Raw genomic sequence first — 19,307 nt, forward strand, 5'->3', positions numbered from 1 at the left:
AGAGGTGATCTAAATGGTGCCTACTGCCTTAACATCGTGATGTAAACTCTTTGGGTTCATGTTGTCACTGTTACTAAAGAAGTCATTTTCCCTGACATTTCCCCGTTTTGTGTTCTATTCTGTTTTCTTATGAGACAGTCTTGGTGCTCACTCGGTAACACAGGTTGCCCTGTAGCTTACAGCAATCCTCTTGCCTCAGCCTCCCGAGTGTGTCCACACTTCCTGGTTCCCTTAAATATTATTTACACTGCAGAAAATGTTCTATTTCTGAGCTCATGGTCTCCTGATCTGTCTGTTTGTTTCTTTATATACCTGTGAAATGGAAAGCCATGCTAACAAAACGAGAAAACCTAAATCACACTGAAAATCGCCACTTCCTTAAGGCACCCTAGAAATCCCCACTTTTGAACATCACTGTTCTGACACTGCTTCCTTAGGTTAAAAGTTCTAACCGCAACACTTTGTTACAATTTCAGACACACAGCCCCCATCTCTGACTGACAGGCAGGCTCTTGATATGTGAGTCCAAGTAGACAAGTCAATTCTTAGCTCTTACAGATTCTGTCCTGCCTCTGGAAAATAAGCATCCTAACTGGGAAGGCCCTGGGGCTTCCTGACTTTCGCAGGTGGTTGCGTTTCGCAGAGAGAAATGAGAGGTGAGGACCGTGCAGTCCTGTGCCCACAGCCCTGAATCAAAGTGCCCTCACGCTCCGGAAATGATCCCATTCCCAGTTCTCACCGTCTGCTCTCTGCTTTTACTTTCAGCCATACTATGAGTTCTGAAATTTTAGAAATTCAAAAACAGAGCAGCCAATTACTAAAACTGAGAAATGGTCGAAAAAGAGTAAAAAAATATTGGAAGTAAAACGGAAGCTGAAGTACTAACAGGAAGTGCAGCACTGTGTGTCCAGAAGCAGAGTTCCCAGATGTGCACTCACCAAGAACAAGCCACAAAGGGAATTTTGGAGCCAATGAAGGTCTCAGGATCTTGGTCCCCGAATGAGGATATTAAAGATAAATTACCATTTATTATCAGCAGTGGGTCAAGCAAGAGAGGTATGCGGACTCAGAAACGCCTGAATGAATGGCCTGTGTTGATCTGTGAAGAACTCGGTACGTGCCTGTGTAGGAAGGCTGCTGAATGCTTTAGCAGCAAAAACTTTAACAATCACATGCAGTAAGAGAAACTGAAGCTGGCCATAGTGGGGACCCCAAAACCCTAGGTCTGTGAAGAAGGAGGAAGCTAACCATTGCACTCTGCTCCGGGGTTCTCCTGCCTGTGACATCTGGTCATAAAACTATTGAGACGCACAAGGGGGTTCATTAGGAAGGTTTTTCTAGCGAGACATGGTAACTCGAACCTGTAATCCCAGCAGTTGAGCAGCTGAGGCAGGAGGATTGCCAGAAGCTTGTGGCCATTTGGGGGCTATTAGTACATTCCAAAGGGAAGAAGAGGGGCAGAGGAACAGAGAGCAAGGAAGAAAGAAGGAACACAAACTTAACTGTGGGCTACAGACTAGTTTGCACACAAACCTGTCATTACTTGTTAGTTCTGGATATGAATGATTACCTCTTTTCTTTGTCAAAGTCAGTCTATGACTAAGAAATGGCACACCCATCTACTGCACAAATCAGAACTGCCACCAGGCTTGCTCCTTATAGTCCTTGCTGCATCTGTATCTCAGCCACAGATGCCATCACCCCACCCCTCACCCCGACTCCCGACTCTCACCCCTCACCTCCACCCAACCTGTGCAGGAGAGATGGTCGCCCCATAAACCACGCAAAGACACCAAACCCCAACAGATTAGAGATGATTTTATCCTGCTTGGTGTGGGTCTCCTCTTTCAGTGAATTTTCCATATTTACATTAAAATCTTTAAAGCATGCATGTGACTAGAATTTTTTTTTTTTTAACTTGTTCTCCTCTGAGCTGTCTTTGGCCAGCTAAAGTACTTAAAGTAACATCTAAACCAAGTGTCATTGTAAGACGCTAGCAACAATGGAAATTAAAAATGTGTGTATGCACGCAGACTCTAAACATTCCGGGTGCTTAGTGTTGTTTTTCAAGAGGAGACTGTCTCAGATTAAACTACTTTGGTCCACCCCAAATCTCATTCACCTTTCAACAGAAAACCATCTCTACACGAATTCCAACATTTTACTTTAATTCAATTTGTTATATTGTGATGATTATCCTAGCTTAATCCCAAACATAAAGCCTCTTGCAGAAAGACAAAGTATCTCACTCATTTCTACTTTACTTTCTGAGAGTATCTCACTCAGCAGGAGCTTGTTCTTCTAGCTAGACCATCTGACCAGCGGGCCCTGGGATCCTCCTGTCTCTGTCTCCTCAGCACTGCAATGACAGGCAAACAGTACTATGTCCAGCATTTGTGTCCTGGATCTAAAGGAGTTATGTCCCCAGCCGAAATCAAGATTTCTGTGACTTAATAGGAGCCAACCCCTCCTACCAAGGGGCTGATCCAAAGGGCAGGAACACAGGACAGAATGATCTACTGCCCAATTTCTTCAGCAGTTGCTGTGGTCCTAGCTGACTCTTTCACTGTCTCTATCCCTGATAGCCCTGGGGGTAATTTCCCAGAACAATACACATAGAAAAATTGAACTTCTATTCAAACACAAGTCTGGAATTATGTCTCGATAAATAGCATCAGGGGGTATTTTGTGACAATGTATACAGGGTGATGTTTATAACAATGTAATTTCATTGTATGATAAACATCAATTTACCATAAAAAATGCCAACTTGTCAGCCTCTTACCTTGTTGCAATTGAATTGGCCTTGTTCAGATAAGAAGCCTATCTCTTCCAGCTACAACAGGTTAGAGATAAACCCATGAAATCGCTCTCCATGTGGAATGATACCGCCTGCGATCAGAATTTTATACTACCACTCAGCACATAACTGTCTGTGAGTTTACTTTATCTGAATCTTGCTAAATCTATTCTCTATGCTATTAAACAGGAGTGTGTCCCATGTCCACATCATTCAAATATAATTACACCTTTTTTCTAGAGCATGGGATAGGGCTCTCCCTAAACAATGAAATTCTCCTTATTACACCTAGCACAAGGGCCACCCTGGCTTAACAGTCGTGGAGCTTAGCATGCCACAATAGCTCAATGCTAAGTTTTACGTACAAAAGCACCAGGTATCGAAAAGCTTATAGAAAGTATCAGATAAGAATAGTAATCTTTACCCATCCCACAATTAAGTTTTTATTCTGTGATTTATTTTTGAATGACACATTTTTCTCTTTTCCTTAAATTTCTTGAGTAACTTCCCATAGGTAACACTATCCTAGATATCAAAAATGCATAATTGATTCTTCCATTGTAAGCAAAATTCATATAACAGGCACTGAAAGTCACAGCTACAATGTAACAGTTAAAGATAACCTTGTGTTTAAAAGAAATCTATGTCAGCCCATGGGTCTGAGCACCTCTTTCCTCTCTTCTCAGTACATCGAATGAGTGTTTATTTCAATGGTTAAGGCTGGCTTTCCTATACTGGAGTCTTGCTATGTTATAATCAAAAGACCAACACTGTGTCTTTTAGGCAAAGTTAACTTGAAATCGCATCTTAGTTTATTTCTTTGATGGACAAGAGGCAGGAGTAGACTCAGACTAATTGTTGTTTCATGTGTACTCTGGTTATACAGTGTTGATGCGAACTGACTCCAACACACACCATAGGAGTACAAGATGACCATGAAGACCCAGAAATCTGACTATGTCCAGAAAAACATAATAACTATCAACTATAAATATATTTCATACATAATATATTCTATATGTACACACACACACACACACACACACTATATATATACATAGCCTGGCATAGTGGAGTGTAGCTTCAGGTCCAGTGACTCAGGAGGCTGACAGTTTTAGAATGGCCTGAGCCAGTGTCAGAGGTAATAAGGTACCTATAACTTTGTATTATTAAAAGAGATCTAGGTTGCAGCTCACAGATATTGCTCTTATCTCAAATGTATAAGACAGTCTGCTGTACTTGAAACAATGCAAACCAAGGAGTACTCATTTTTAAAATAAATAAATAAATAAATAAATAAATAAGATTTAGTTACATCTGCAGCAAGCCATTCCAATGATTTTATATTGAAAATAACATATTGTTCAAAACATGAACGGTTTAAAGAATCAAAAGAAAGCTTGAAAGCAAAATGGGCTTTAAAAAAAAAAATAGACAACAGATTATTCTGGAACCACGGGTGGCAGTGGTCTCATTTCACATCACATTTGCACTGGAGCTGAGAGCTCACCAACAGATGCGGCAGGCAACCAGACAGAAAACACGCACCAGAGGCTGCCCCACAGTGAGCACCAGAGGTCCCTTGTCTCTTCAGAGCTGCCCCCATCCCTCTGATACCCACATCCCCTGCGCTGACTGCCAGGAGGCCACCTGCTGAAGGTTGCCTGCATCTTTAACTCGGCCTGTTCATATAAGAACTGTTCTTAAGGTTAGTTTGAGTCACCGAGCGACCCCTTTGTCTCTGAATCTCTGAAGCAACAGCCAAGCCCACTTTAAAGAAGCAGGCAAAACAAAATGAAAACCCAGGAGTTGGAAAGATGACTTGGGCTGTACAGTGCTTGCTCCATGGACAGAGGCTTGGAGCCAAGCACACATATCAGAATCAAGCGTGGCAGCATGGGTTTGGAATCTTAGCACTGGGGAGGACCCCTGAGATCCATGGCCAGCCAGGCCAGCCAAGACTAGTGAGTGTATCATACTTTCAGAGACCCTGCTTCAAAAATAAGGCAGAAAATGCCCAAGCAAGCACCAGTGTTGAACTTTGACCTCTAAGTGTGCATGTACACATATTTCTGTGTATAAGAAAACAGATGTACCTACACAGAGATGTTTAATAATCCCTACACAAAGAACACACATACGTAAAAAAATGTTAAAACAAACAGGAAAACAAGCAAACAAGTAAGAAAAATAACAACAAAAGATGCAGGAGGACTGTTATTATCCACAGGTTAAAGGTCAGGATGGTTTTCTTATCCATAGGTTAAAGGTCTGGATGACCTGTCCATTCATGGAGAAATCATTCATTCACACAGTTTGTTGAAAATGATCAGGGAGTCAGTGTCTGGAAAAGTTATGAGGGCTTCTTTGAAGAAAAGAGAAACAACCCCTTGCTCTTTACCTACCTGGGCCTGAACCCACAAGGATTAGATATCTGCCTTACACTGCCATGCGTATGTCACTGCCAAGCTTACAGCTGCGTTCTTCCCAGCAAGTCAAAAGCCCACAGAGAATCTGATCTGTGCTGGTTACAGCTACCCTAACCCAGGGTTACTCTTAGTTAGACACCTAGTTTATTTCTTCAAATACTAAGAAAATAAACAGGGGTTCAGAAAGGCAGGCTTACATCCTGATCTGGCTCTGACATAGGACTTAACAGTTTCATAACTGGATCCAAACAGGACCCCAAATTTTTCATCTTTATTGACCACAGAGTGTATGAGGTTTTCATCTCAGAAAATATCTTTGGACTGAAGTTTTACATGGAAAGTCTCTCACTGATTCCACCAGGCAGCCTTTCAGACACCACTCTACAATACAAAGACTATGAAGCATTCTCCATTTTCAATGATACTGAGTAAAAATGTACAGAATATATTCCCTCATGAAACATAAGACTCTATCGTGTGACTAGGACAATAGTCTATTATAAAAAAGAAATTATTCATGTTGAATAATAATACCATAAATACATTCAACCACTTTGATAAGTGTTTATAATAGGTCTTATTGTAAGAACTCACTACTCTTCCAGACAGTACATTAGTAGGCATCCCTATAGGTCTGAGATCTCTAGAAGACAGTCACCAGGAGTTGACAGGTTTGGCAACTTCACCTCCAAATACTTAGTACTTACTGAGCCATAACAACCCAAGTGTTTATTAAATCATCATAAACTGAGTATCATTTCATGCTTTAGTCCAAAACTTGTGTGTGTGTGTGTGTGTGTGTGTGTGTGTATAAGAAACACCATGTACACTGTGTAGAGACAAACATCTAAGTGCACAGGTCACAATATGGACCCTAGGAAAAAGTGTTCTCCACTGTTCAAGGTTTAAGCAAACCCATCTAAACTGCAGTGACCTTCCACTTACTCCTATGGAAAAAGCATATTTACCATAGACATGAAATTTAAGAATCAGAAAGCTATACCACAAGGAGGTGTAGAACTGCTCAGCTATGTTCATAAATGTGTGAAACTGGGCATGGCCAAAGCACCAATCCCATGCAGGCTGCAGAAGGAACCTTATCACATGTGGGATGCGTTTGACAGGACCTGCTGCTCAGGTGAAGCGTTTGGGCTAAATCCTAGAAACAACAAGGCATGCACACTTAACAGTCAGGGAGACAAGCTAGTCCTTTCTCACGTAAACAAGTCCTATCTATGGAAGTCTGGGGATGATGCAACACAAGGACTTAAAAATTAGGGTTACAGCATGTTCAAGTGTCTACTCAAGAGGAGAAAGACTGGTGAAGCGGGAAACATCTGAGGGAGAAGCGGACTCATAAAACACTCACTTTGCATAAGAAAGTCCAAATGTTGATCTCACTAATATGGAATGGGTCGTCTGCTAACACCTCAATAACTTATTCCACAGTGGGTCTCAACCACTTTGGGTCACAGACCTGCTGAGGAATTCCCTGGAAATCATACACTACTCAGATCTATTATTTTCATTTTCAGATTTTTTATTAGTATTATTGTGTGCCTGTGTACGAGCATGTGCATGTGTGGGAATCTGAAGACAGCTTTCGAGAGCTGATTCTCTCATCCCAGAACAAGTTCTATGGCTGGAGCTACCTTTGTTAAGCTTGTCTGGCTGGCTTTCTTCCATGCTGAGCCATCTCAGTAGCCTGTGCTGTACTCTCGTAAACAGAGTTCCCTGTCCGTTTCCAGGCGAGCCACAAATCACAGATCAGAACTTCACACCGTCCCCAGTGTCACCACGTTCTGCCTCTCTTACGCCCATTCGTCTCTGAGTGTGCTTAAAATTATCTTATCGTCACCTTGGCCACTCTTCGAGCCATCGCTGTTTATATTCAGCCCTTCAGACTTTCGTATGTGTGTCACTGTCACAGGGAAGATCCATCCAAGAAACACACTTGGTTTGGAACCACCCGAGAACAGGCAGTGGTCAAAATATTAAACCGATAGCACATCAGAGAGTCGCAACAGCAGATGGAGAATCCGACGTCCCCGCATGCAGACCTAAGGTTTCCTACCCACCTGCTCCTTTCTCCTCTATCACAAGAAGACACAGAGTCACATCCTCAAACAGAATGGTAAGTCTGGGAGAGAGAGAGGCCATGCAGAGCATGACTAACCTTGCCAAGTGATGGACAAGAAGACGTAAACTATGCGTGAGCTCTCGTGAAGAAAGGTCAGGACTGTAGACCCTGAAGTCTGTCTGGGTAAATCCTGGTTCTGTGACCTAGAGCATCTTTTAATTTCACCTTGCCTCAGTTCCACAAATATAAAAGAAAATTACTAGTACTACCTCACTAGATTATTGTGAAGGTTACGAATTATTGTGGGATCAAGGAGGACTTAGTCCCTCTCTGCGCACATGCACATACACACATGCTCACACTCATGTGTGTGTATGTGTATGGGTGTATTGCGTTATCTAAAATTCTTGGAGGGAAAATATGGTCATATGGTCAAATAATTGAAGACTGTTTGACCCAGGAGGTCCAACTACGGTGAATGGAAACAGCTATATCTAATGTTTCTTCACCAAGAACAGGAAGCCAACTTTGAGTCTGGCTAACTTTAGCCGTGTCATCTTAACACAATCTTCACACTTTATATGGATTTCCCCCTAATTATATGTCTGAAGCAGGTCCCTCAAAAAGCACACTCAGAAGTAAACATCATTTCTTATGTTCCCTCACAGAATTGACTCACTGGGAGGAATTCTACAATCCCTGACATGAATTGTCTGTGTGGTTCTTAAACACATGATCATTTCAAGCAAAAGCCTGAAGCCAAGCTATTAGAGGGATAGCCTGGCGGACAGGGAGACCATGAGAAACCTACCATTGTGTTGTGATGCACAGTGGGGGTCCTAGGACCACAAGTCTCTTGCGTCAGCAGAGAAACTGGCTGAAATTCCTCAGAGTGAGGCTTGTTGGGAAAACTCACATGTAAGGGAAGGTGAAAGGCTGGGAGCCTCTCACTCTCCTCCTCTTCCACTTTCTGTCTGCTTGTCACCATGGCTACCTCTCCATCTGTCTCCCCATACGGAGAGGCTGGTCGCTTGGAAGACATCCTGGAAGGAACAAAAGAGGAGAAAATAATGAAACCTCCACATAAATCCTTAATGCCGTCATTGTGTGGTTAGGGGCCATTGTAACAGAAATGCCTTTTTGTGCTGGCAGAGAGCAGGAAGCCATCCAAACACCACAGCACAGCGCACACAATCAGAAACAATGGCCAAGCAGGTAGCGACAGAACAGGGCTTGTTTGCTGTGAGAATAATGCACTAATATAGCACTCTCTTGTATTCTGGCTTCTTAAACAAGAAAATTCACCTAAGAACACTGCATAATGCAAGTCCATTCCATTTTAAAGAGAAGAAAAGTATCCATCTAGTTTCACACTTTGATAGACCTTATTCAAAGCAGAACATCTGTGAATAGCAAATACTGTGGGCAGTTTAAAAGAAAGAAAAGCACTAAAATTTCCTCCATTGGGAAAAAATATATAATAAAATAAACACACGCTCTTCACTCTAACAAGTTTGCATTGCATTAACAGCAAGATTACTCTGAGACCTAGAAATATGTCTGAAAGCCCTCCTCGGAGAAACTGACAGAAAGTTGGATATATGTTCAAAAGTTAAGAACTACAAACATTTTATCATTGGTGACTCGGGAAACATTTAACCCGTTCCGGCATTTGGTTCCAACACCAACATGGTGAGGTAGCAAATCACACAGGGATATTTTTAAAAGTTGAAATTCTAGCTATGTGAGCCTACATAGTATATAGATGTGACCTCACAATGATTTGCTCCTTAGCCTACTTAAAGACGGAAAGAAAGCCCTGTGCTTGGATTTGTTAAGAAATGCCAAATGAAACTGGGCTTAGATAAAGGGACGAGAACTGAGTATTATCTGTATTTCAGTAGGATTCAGATTATCACAGGAGCTTAAAATACAAACTGTTTGAGAGAGGGGGGGCAAATCTTTCTAACTTTTTCTAACGTGAAATTTTTCTAACGTGAAAAAGTTTTACACAGAAGTAGAACTGAGTTAAAATGTCTGATGTACAATCAGCTGTCTTGTAGTCTGTACAGCTTGATCTGAGCTCAAAAGGAAGGAATCGTTTTTGTTGTTGTTGTTCTTCAGCATACAAAGGGTGCTTGCAGAACTCTCCCTTTTCATTCGAGACCAGCAGGAAAGGAAGCGGAAGTCCTACCCACTGCCGATGAAGGCCCTCACAACCACCGCACACAGCACAGACTTTTACATTTCCAAACAATCTGTTTCTCGTCCCTGAAGAGTGATTCTGCCATTAGTGTTAGACTTTCTCTTGCTCAGTTTACTCATCTTTAAACCGAGAGACATCTGCCTCTTACGGCTTTTGGAAAAAGAAACAGTAGAGTCCTTAACTCAGGGTAGACACTTGCCGAATGCAAGTGCTTCTTTATATTGCGGACTTCAGACATCCAGCATGAATTCCCTCCCTCAAATAAACAAAAAAAAGAAAGAAAGAAAGAAAGAAAGAAAGAAAGAAAGAAAGAAAGGAAGGAAGGAAGGAAGAAAAAGAAAAGAAAGATAAAAGCTTCAAAATCAGGGAGACATTGTCTTCTAAGAGTTTAGCTGTAAAACACCATGCCCATCAGGAGACTTCTCCTGCAGTACATAACTGTCAACTAATAATATGAATCATCAAGTGACTTAAAGAAATGCTAACAGTGACATTGTTGACCAGCTGAGACCAGAGTAGATCAAGACAAGGAAGTATCTATAGGCAGCTGCCATGTGAAGTCTCAGCACTCAAGGGGTTGTAAAGATTTTCAACCCCATAGCAAAGATCTATTCAAAGTTGACTCCAAATGCACAGAGAGGGTGGAAATGGCTTCAATAAATCCTCTTAGAGTTGTTTAGGTCTCACTGGTAATCTCACTAAATAGTTGCTTTATTGCATGTAACAAACTCCTAAACACTGAGCAGATGCAAATCACAGGGTTCCGACTCTGTGTTTACCTAGCACGTATCTCATGTTGTATTAGGAGAACATGCTGAAGCACTGCTGAAACACGGAAGACCTTTGTGGAGAGATTTATCTCTGTGCACTACGGGGAAGATTTTTAACCATTGGTTGTTTCACCGGTGATGAACCCCAGTGTATGTGATTTGCAGGAGCAGCAATGTTATCCTGGGATTGTTAGATGATATTCCACAGTTTCCCATCATAGCCTTGTGTAAAATCAGTTTTCCTGTGCCTGAATATTCTAGGCTTTGGACAACACTTGGCCACTGGTCATTAGACAAGGAAAGTAACTCAGTTTGTCTCTAAAGTCCTTGCAGTGCTATGGTTCCCAGGAGGAAGACCAAAGTGCTTGAATACTACTTTGTTACTACTGTTATTAGTGAAACCCCCAAACCCAGAAGTAGACATACAGAAAGCAAGATGAACGAAAGTGGAGATGTTAAAACTGTTCTCACCACGCATGACCACCTCTGGGCACAGATCCATTGCAAGTGGCTAAGTTGTATTAACCAAACATAGCATCAGATGGAATAGATAGTTCAAGGTCATGAAGTGTGAAGGGAACGGATTCCCCCCAGTTCTATTTTCAAAGTATTATAGGATGCCCTTCACGTGTTGGCCTTTGGAAACCATGCTAACAAATGTCAGGTTAGAGCCTTCTAGGAGACAATTTAGATGCTTGCAGTAAGATCATACGTGAGTATGATTCAGAAAGGCTAAGTTGCTAAAAAGTAAAATTTCTAACAAATTATAAAGAGAGCTTCAGAGTGCAGTCTCACCAAGATACCCATGATTCCTGTCACTCACACATCTGCATCAAAGTGAGCCATGACATGGTGACCTTCTTTCAGTTCTGTCTACACAGGGGCCCATCTTGGGTGGAGCAAGGTGTCACATCCTGACAGTAGTGAGTCGCCACACTCAGCTTGGTTTAGGAGGGTTGTGGTCCCCACACTTACAGGTCTGTGCTGGTAGCTGAGAGCACCTGAGACCAATCATCTGAGTATAATGACTGATCTCATGTGTTTTACCAGTGAGAAACCCAGACCTCAGAGAAGATGGCCCAAAACAAACACAACTGAAGATGGCCACACCTCATCTGCTTCGAGAGTGTGTGATGGTGGTGTCTTAACTCACTTCTATCAATGGCCAAGGAAAATTTCTTCAAAGAATTCCTGTCTCATCTAGGACAAGAGAGACAGTTTTAAATCACCAATAAGTATTAGTTTATCCCTACAAAGTGCAAGACACTTACCTAATAAAAATTTTTAATGACAATGTCAGGGTTTCCAACTCAAGAGTTTTAGGAAGTGACTAAGTATATTTCATGAAAAGGGCATAAAAATACTGAAAGATAGTTGAGGCTAAGACCGACCAACAGAAAAGTCAAATGTCCCCGGTTCCACAAGGACAGAGGCTCCTAGGACCTGGCATGTCTTAAGGAAGCAGCATGACAGAGAGAAATGGAAGTTTGGGGATAAATAGAGCTAGGTTTCGTGTAGGAAGTAAGAGTGGAAGCAGAGAGGCAGACGGAGACACTTTTAGAAAGTCAATATAAATTTAGGGTTCAGGTTTATTTAGGAAAAGGAGCAGATTGAGAAGCATGGACGGAATCCCATCTCTCCTCTACAACACTCCTGGGATGCTGAGTTACATGAATGGAATAGATAAGCAACGGTCCCCTTGGAAGGAGATGCTGGCTTTCGCAAGGAGTCACTCGCTCTTTCCCTTTTACTGTAATGTTCTGCATAATCATGCTAGTGTGCTAGTAAGATGGTCCTCTTAGGACAACTGGGTCTCCTGCTATTGAAGGAAGGGTCTCTGGGTGTGTTATGGGTACTCTGCATGGAGAATACCTTCATTATGCTCAATTATGGAGGACAAACTTACAGGTAGGAGAGGTGGTGAGACTGCCAACAGAAAATGAGACCAGTAGGTTAGCGCACAATGGGTTGGCCTCAGGGTGGGGCTATTACCTGGGTGTCTCATACGGAAAGCTATTGGCAAGAGTTGGAATGTCAAGACCATTTAGAGCTCCTTAGCAATCCTAAAAACAGTGAATGTTACCAACTTCAGGTGCTCATCAAAACAAGGCCCCGCCCACTCAAGACATCTGGGCTCTAAGCCCCAGAGCATGTGAAAATGTCATTTTTAATGGAAGAGCTGGTTTTGTGAGATGTTGAAATGGAAAGATTGTGGCTGGAATTGTTCTGGGGTCTAATGTGACCCTAAGGCTCTCAAGAGGGAAAACCAGAGGAGGCAGAGTCGGGCACAATAGCTTTTTGTTAGTGCAGAGAAAGAGATGAACCAAGAAATGCAAATGATGTCTGTGTGCTGGAGAAGAGCATCGTGAAAAAACTCATCCCAGAGGCACCTTGATTTTAGGATCTCTGACTTCAAAAATTGAGAGTCCAAGCCACTCATTTTTGGCAGTAACACCCCAGTAATCCTAGTGCACAGGTCCACACTGGCTGCTTCCTGAAGCTGAATGCCTCTGCCTACACACTTAGACCTGCCTTGCTCTACCTTCAGACAGATTTCTCCTCAAATCCTTTATTCAGTAAGGGCTCATTCAAACACTGTCCGAAGGCCAGGCTCCCTCCTCCCCAGTCTTCTGGGCACAGTATTTTATAGTTCTTTGTTTATAATTTGTCCCTCCCACTAGACTACAGGATCAATGGAGACAGACTTATTTCCATTCACAACTTCTTGACCAGGATCTAACCATCTCTGAAAATAGTCTTTTAAACACATCTACTTAATGAATACCTATTAAAGCCAGCAAGTGACCTTCAGACTGGCTGGAGCTACCCTGCCTGTAATGTCAACTATTACTGACTGTGTATGCCGGCAGTGTGTCTCAATTGTCAGAGAGAGACAAGTCTGGCCAAGTGTTATCCTCCTTTTTGGAATTACCATAGTGGCCCTTTTCATGTGTACCTTCTCACATGATGACATTCTTATAAACATATATCAGCCTTGAGTTCAGTTTTGTTTCAAATGTTTGCAGACAGCTAGGGGGCCTACTCAGTGGCTAGAAGTGCTTGCTGTGCAATCATGAGGATCAGGGTTCTGGTCTCGGTGATGGCTTGCTGGCTTATTACAGCCCAGAAGCCATGACCTTGCTGTGGGACAGTCACACCAGCTCTGACTTCCTTTTCCGTGTCCTCCAAGCTAAAGCAGATAGAACTATTAATAGTGCAGACAATTCCTAACAGGCAGCTGCATCATGGATGTGTCTGTACTATGAATGAATGAGAATAAAATGAAGAAACTGAGTGAGAACACTGTGTTTCTAGAAAATAACCACAATGTCACGAGAAACAGAGAGCGAAGATGTATTGGATTTTCTGGTTTGCCTTTAAGTGAATAAAAGAAGATGCATACCGATTCATTCATTCATTGAAAAATATTTAGAGAAAGACCCTGCATTTCAAGTAACATAATTAAAAAGTAAAGAGCATCCTGAGGGAGGTGACTTCTCAGCAGAGTGTGCACCATGAGGGATGGATAACAGAATGAGGCCATCTCAGTAGAGGAATCAGAGGATGCTTCCATCACATATGAAGACTGAACAGACAGACATCAATAACCACAGGAGAAAAAGCTTCCAATGAGACGTGACACTGTAGTGCACACACAGAAACACTCTTCCACACGCATATAAATCATACACACTCTCTCACACACATACTCACTCACATACACATGCACAAACTCACACACATAAAATAAAACTAACTTGTTTTAAAAGGAGGAATAGAATAACGTTGGGATAACATGTATGAAGCAGGGGAGGGGAAGGCAGGAGCTAAACACGGAATGAGATTAAACACTGGAGTTCTGATTAGGCATCAGCTTTCAGTGGCTAAACTAGACAGCTCAAGTCTATACGAGGAGAGAGAAGAACTAGTCAGAGTTTGTGCTTCACATAGCAACATCACCTAATTAGATCTTGTGTGTGTGTGTGTTTGCGTGTGTGTGTGCATGTATGTGTAAGTATGCAATTGTGTTTGTATATGCATTATATATACAAACATGTGCACACATGTTGAGTGTGTATATATATATGTGTATACATATGTGAGTGTGTGAGCATATGTGTGTAAAAGTGTGTGTGTGCATGTGAGTGTGTATGTATGCACACATGTGTATGTGTCTGAGTGTGTATTAATGTCTGTATGTGTATGGGTGTTCACAAGTATGTGTGTATGTGTATATACATATAAGGCTGTGTGGGAGTGTATATGTGTGTGAGGACATGGGTGTAAAGTGTGTGCATGCATGTGAGTGTGTATGTATGTGTGTATATGTACACACACATGTGTATGTGTATGGGCATACATGTGTCTGAGTATGTATAAATGTGTGCGAGTATGTGTATGTGCGTGTGTGTGTGTGTGTGTGTGTGTGTGTGTGTGCATGCGCGCACGTGCATGCTTGTGTGAGGCAGAGGTCAATCTCAGTGCATTTCTCAGAAGTTGTTTAACCTCTTTATTTAAACGAGGTCCCTCATTGAGGCCAGGCTTTCAGCTAGGTGATGCTGGCTAGGTAAGGAGACCCCAGATCCATCTGTCTCTATCACTGTGGTACTGGGACTGCAGCAGGGGCCCACAGTCAGCCTTTTCCTAGGAGACATACCCCTGGTCCTCATGCTTGCAGGGCAAAGCACTTTACTAACCAAGTTGTCTCCCTATAAACAGTATTTTTAAAGGAGAAATAATCTGTTTCGAAACCATTCACTTTTAGGAGACCATTGTACAAAGCTGAGTGAGCAAAAACAACTATTGGAAAAAGCTTCGACTGGAAAGTGAAGCAGAGAGATCATTCTCTTGGCTGTTTCATGGGGTTAAATGGTTGGCACATGAACCTTTGCAATCTTGTATCAAGTTCTTCATTGACTTGTGACTTCCTTGTTGGTTGTTCTCTCAAACACTAGTTTTAATGTTTACCTTTCAAGGTGAGACACAAGCTTGGAGTAGACTATGTTTTGAAAACACTTGAAGATGGTGAAAAAGATGTGCCTTGTACTGAGAACATGCAATACAACATACAAAATAAGTATGAGAGTAGATAGATAGATAGATAGATAGATCGATAGATACATACATACATAGATATATAGATGCATATATACATAGATAGATACATAGATAGATACATAGATGATACATACATAGATATATAGATACATAGATACATAGATACATAGATAGATGGATAGATGGATGATACATACATAGATATATACATGCATATATACATAGATAGATACATAGATACATAGATAGATGGATAGATGGATGATACATACATAGATATATACATGCATATATACATAGATAGATACATAGATACATAGATAGATAGCTAGATAGATGATACATACATACATAGATATATAGATACATATATACATAGATGATACATACATAGGTATATAGAAACATATATACATATATACATAGATAGATACATAGATTGATAGATAGATAGATAGATAGATAGATAGATAGATAGATAGATAGATAGCAATTCTTTTCTTGGCTTCACTTTGGAAGTAAATGTCTCTGTAGATCCCCTAGGCAGGTTTGTCCCTGAAGTTCCTGCTGGACAGTGTTAGAACCCTTAAGAGATGAGCCAAAGGAAGTCTGCTGGTCATTGGAACTGTGTGCTGAGGGGATCTTGGGATCCAAATCTCCCCTTCCCTTTGTTGCTTTTCCTGTCTGGCTGTGAGGTGACAAGCTTTGCTCTCTGCGGGCTTCTGTGTTACCTCACCGTAGTCCCCATAACAGTAGGGTCAAACAACTGCACAGGTTTCCTTTGAGCTAAGATACACCTTTTGTGTTTACATTTTTAAATTCTTGTGTATTTACTATAATCACACAAAGCTGACTGATACCACATTCAACGATGACACAATTTATTCTTCTTTTCCGTAAGCGGAAAGACAATATCTGAGGCCACATTCAGACTTTTTTTTTTTTTAATTTAAGAATGCTGAATGGAGATAATTAACAGAAGGAATAAAACTCGACTGCATATTAAAAATCTATCCAGGACAGAATGTCACCCACCCCGTAGGTGCAATTGAAAGAGATAAGGCGCCTGAGTGAGTCTATTTTAACTCAGTAGGTGAAACTAGGAACACAGCCCTGGGACGCATAATCTGGTTACATACTTAGAATGTCACATCGTCAAAAGCAAGTATCTGCCATTGCCGTTTGTCTGTGAATTTCAATTGTTGTTGTTAATATCTTATAGTTTATATTTCTTCTCTTCTCTATTACAAGATTTAAACATCATTTCCCTACCCGGAACTGTCCTCCTGTACTCTGAAGATGCCACATCAATTGCATAAACCAAGTCTGTGGTTTGTCATATCTACAAGTCTGCTGCAGAATTTATTTATGGTAAACACACAGTCTTTCAAACTTCTGTACCATATTTTTCTCCTTTCAAGTATCTTTCTCTTCAGTGTCTCATGCAGAACTTACTATCCCCTAATTTTCTGCTCAATCTCCCCTCATTTGAGGGTCTCATGCCTGACATTGTCCCTTAGAGGCCTGGATGCATTCCCTGGGTTCTGACAATGTGTGTGGAAACAGAATTCACCCCTCATGAAGAAACCCCAACAGGACACGCGGAGGAGGGAGACTTGTATCTTTCACCACACATTTTACCAGAGTAGAAGCTGACAAAAATTCAGCATCTTATGCAAGTCTAAAAAACAAACGAGTTCTGAGCTACAGCACTTAAGAACTGATCTGTTATTCTGCTTTAAAATGGAACAAAATAACTTCAATGCATATTACAAAACTTTAAGCCGCATCTAGAAAAATGTCTGGTAAAAAGTCAGGGCCACCAGCAGTGTGCACTAAACGGACTTTCAAGGGCTGCTCCCAGTTTCTGCCAGGCTTTCAACTCTTCAGGCACTCAGCCTCGGGATAAAGCTCTATGTTTAAAATTCCCTTTGTTTTTTCTTTCTCTTTCTCTCTTGCTTTCTCTCTCTTTCTTTCTCTTCCTCCCTTCCTCCTTCCCTCTTTCTTTTTCTCTCTCCCTCCCTCCCTCCCTCCTTTTCCTTCTTTCTTCTTTCTTCTAACAGTAGGACCACTTCTACGTCTTTGACTGTGTGCCACCATCTCCTGAGCAGTATCATTCCAGCAAATACTTCTCCTTAACCTCTTGCATTTCCCCCAGAGCCTGGTATTTGGGAAGGGAAAGGATAGGGTGGTTTGGGGATAACCCAGGAAAGGATGCAAAATGAAAAGAAAAGCAATGTCGAGTTAAGATACTACATCAGAGAATACGCAGAAGTGTGACATCATTCCTGATAGAACTGGGGTTAGAGAGGGCTTCTGTATCAGCTGGGCTTTGCATATTTCAGAAATACCTTAAGTTCCTAAATTAAGAAATAAAATTCACAAAATTAACTTTAAAATGACCAATCTTTTGGAATTGTTCTGTCTTGTTTGTTTTAAAAAGTTAGGCAGCATTCAAAAACTGTCTGGGCTGAACGTAGCAGCTCCTGGTCTGAGCATAGAGGCTCCTGACTTTAATATCAGCATTGGGAGACTGAGGCTGGAGGTTGGAGACACTGTAGTGTGAGACCATCCAGCATATACAGCAAGACCCTGCCTCAAAAAAAAAAAAAAAAAAAAAGCTACTGGCCGCACAATTCTATTCTGCAATGATTAGAATTTGAAAGAGGATTCCTTCTTCCCGAATTCTTTTCTGTTTCATTAATAACATAAATGACAAACATCTTAATCCAAAATTAGAACATCTGTAGCAGGTGAACCCTCCAAAAGTCCTCTGAGTAAGAAGTTGCTGCCCTAGCTGATGGCTCATGCCTATAATCCCAGCATCTTCAGGCAGAAAGAGCAGGACTTTCAAGTCAGCCTCCTCGATAGAGTGAGTTCAAGGTCAGCCTAGGCTACTTGAAATCCCGACCCTCCCCCGGAAACATTATTTCTTTATTGCAAGCAATATAGCACTTGGCCTATAAAGCTAATTTACTTAGTTGAGTGGATCTGCCAGTTTAAATATCCTTAGGTTTTATTATATTTGTTTGAAATTAAATCATGTTAAATGTCTAAAACAGAAACTGAAAATGTAGAGAGTTTATTAAATGTGACCAATCTGTACTAGATATGGTCTCTCCTTCTCTAAGATGGAGAAAATATCCAGGAATTCATTCTATTGTCACAGAAAGGAGAAAAGAGGAGTTTGGAGGAAAGGTTGCATGATAAAGACAAAGCCATTTTCATCCAGAAAGGGCCAGTAAATGTTTCAACAGAATTCCAAACTGGTTTTTAATAGCATCAAAACTACTACTCATTTGCAATCAAAAAAGAAAAAAAAAAAAAAGAATCAGGCTGTGAACACTTTCTAACCGACAGAGTGACAAAATCTGCCTTCATTGGAATCATTAATAATTCTTAGAATTGTATTCCTCTCTCACAGACAGCAACACCAATTTTAAGCTATTAACATCTGATTAAACACTCCTTCTAACCCTGGGATTACTAACCTTTAACTATCTTGAAGAAAACACAAATGACTGAGATGAAGACACAGTCCGTTTAAGTTGTCAGAAAAAAAAAAAATGACCAAATGTAGAAGTTGTTTTAAAAAATGAAAATAGTAAGTGCCAGTCTATAACTGGTCGTTTATTGTGAATTATTCAATTGATATATTGAAACACATCAGTCATTAATCACAGAAACAGCAGTTTAACCCTCAGCCATCTACAGGTTAAAAATGTCAGAGTCCTTTTGTTGTGATTATTTATAAATTACTTAGAATAATGTGGCGTTCAGAGCTGGGATTTGGAAGTTTGATATTTATAGACACAGAAAGTATACTTTTTTAAGGAAATAAGATGCTTTTTTTCCATTAAAGTCTGGTCTTGCCTTTTTGACAGCTGTAAGTCCACAGGATGTGGAGGGATGATTTAAATTTTACATCAGAATTGTGACTGCGCTGGACTTTTCCCCCCTTCTC

The 19,307-nt window shown here is 41.1% G+C and overlaps 1 protein-coding gene across 11 annotated transcripts in view; it reads right to left on the bottom strand.

Annotated features, from left to right (window-relative positions):
* Sox5 (SRY-box transcription factor 5) overlaps window positions 1-19,307 on the bottom strand; it is a 943,910-nt gene that overhangs the window by 312,964 nt on the left and 611,639 nt on the right. For 7 of the 11 annotated variants that reach the window (XM_076940816.1, XM_076940814.1, XM_076940818.1 and 4 more), the window contains one exon: window positions 8,121-8,352. In XM_076940816.1, the coding sequence (XP_076796931.1) occupies window positions 8,121-8,351 (231 nt within the window). In that variant the 5' untranslated portion in view covers window position 8,352. The remainder of the gene's footprint in view (window positions 1-8,120; window positions 8,353-19,307) is intronic. The other 4 variants (XM_076940819.1, XM_076940821.1, XM_034512436.2 and 1 more) reach the window with 1 other exon arrangement.

The sequence above is a fragment of the Arvicanthis niloticus genome, chromosome 9 (assembly GCF_011762505.2).
Source record: "Arvicanthis niloticus isolate mArvNil1 chromosome 9, mArvNil1.pat.X, whole genome shotgun sequence".
In the NCBI taxonomy this organism is placed as follows: Eukaryota; Metazoa; Chordata; class Mammalia; order Rodentia; family Muridae; genus Arvicanthis; species Arvicanthis niloticus.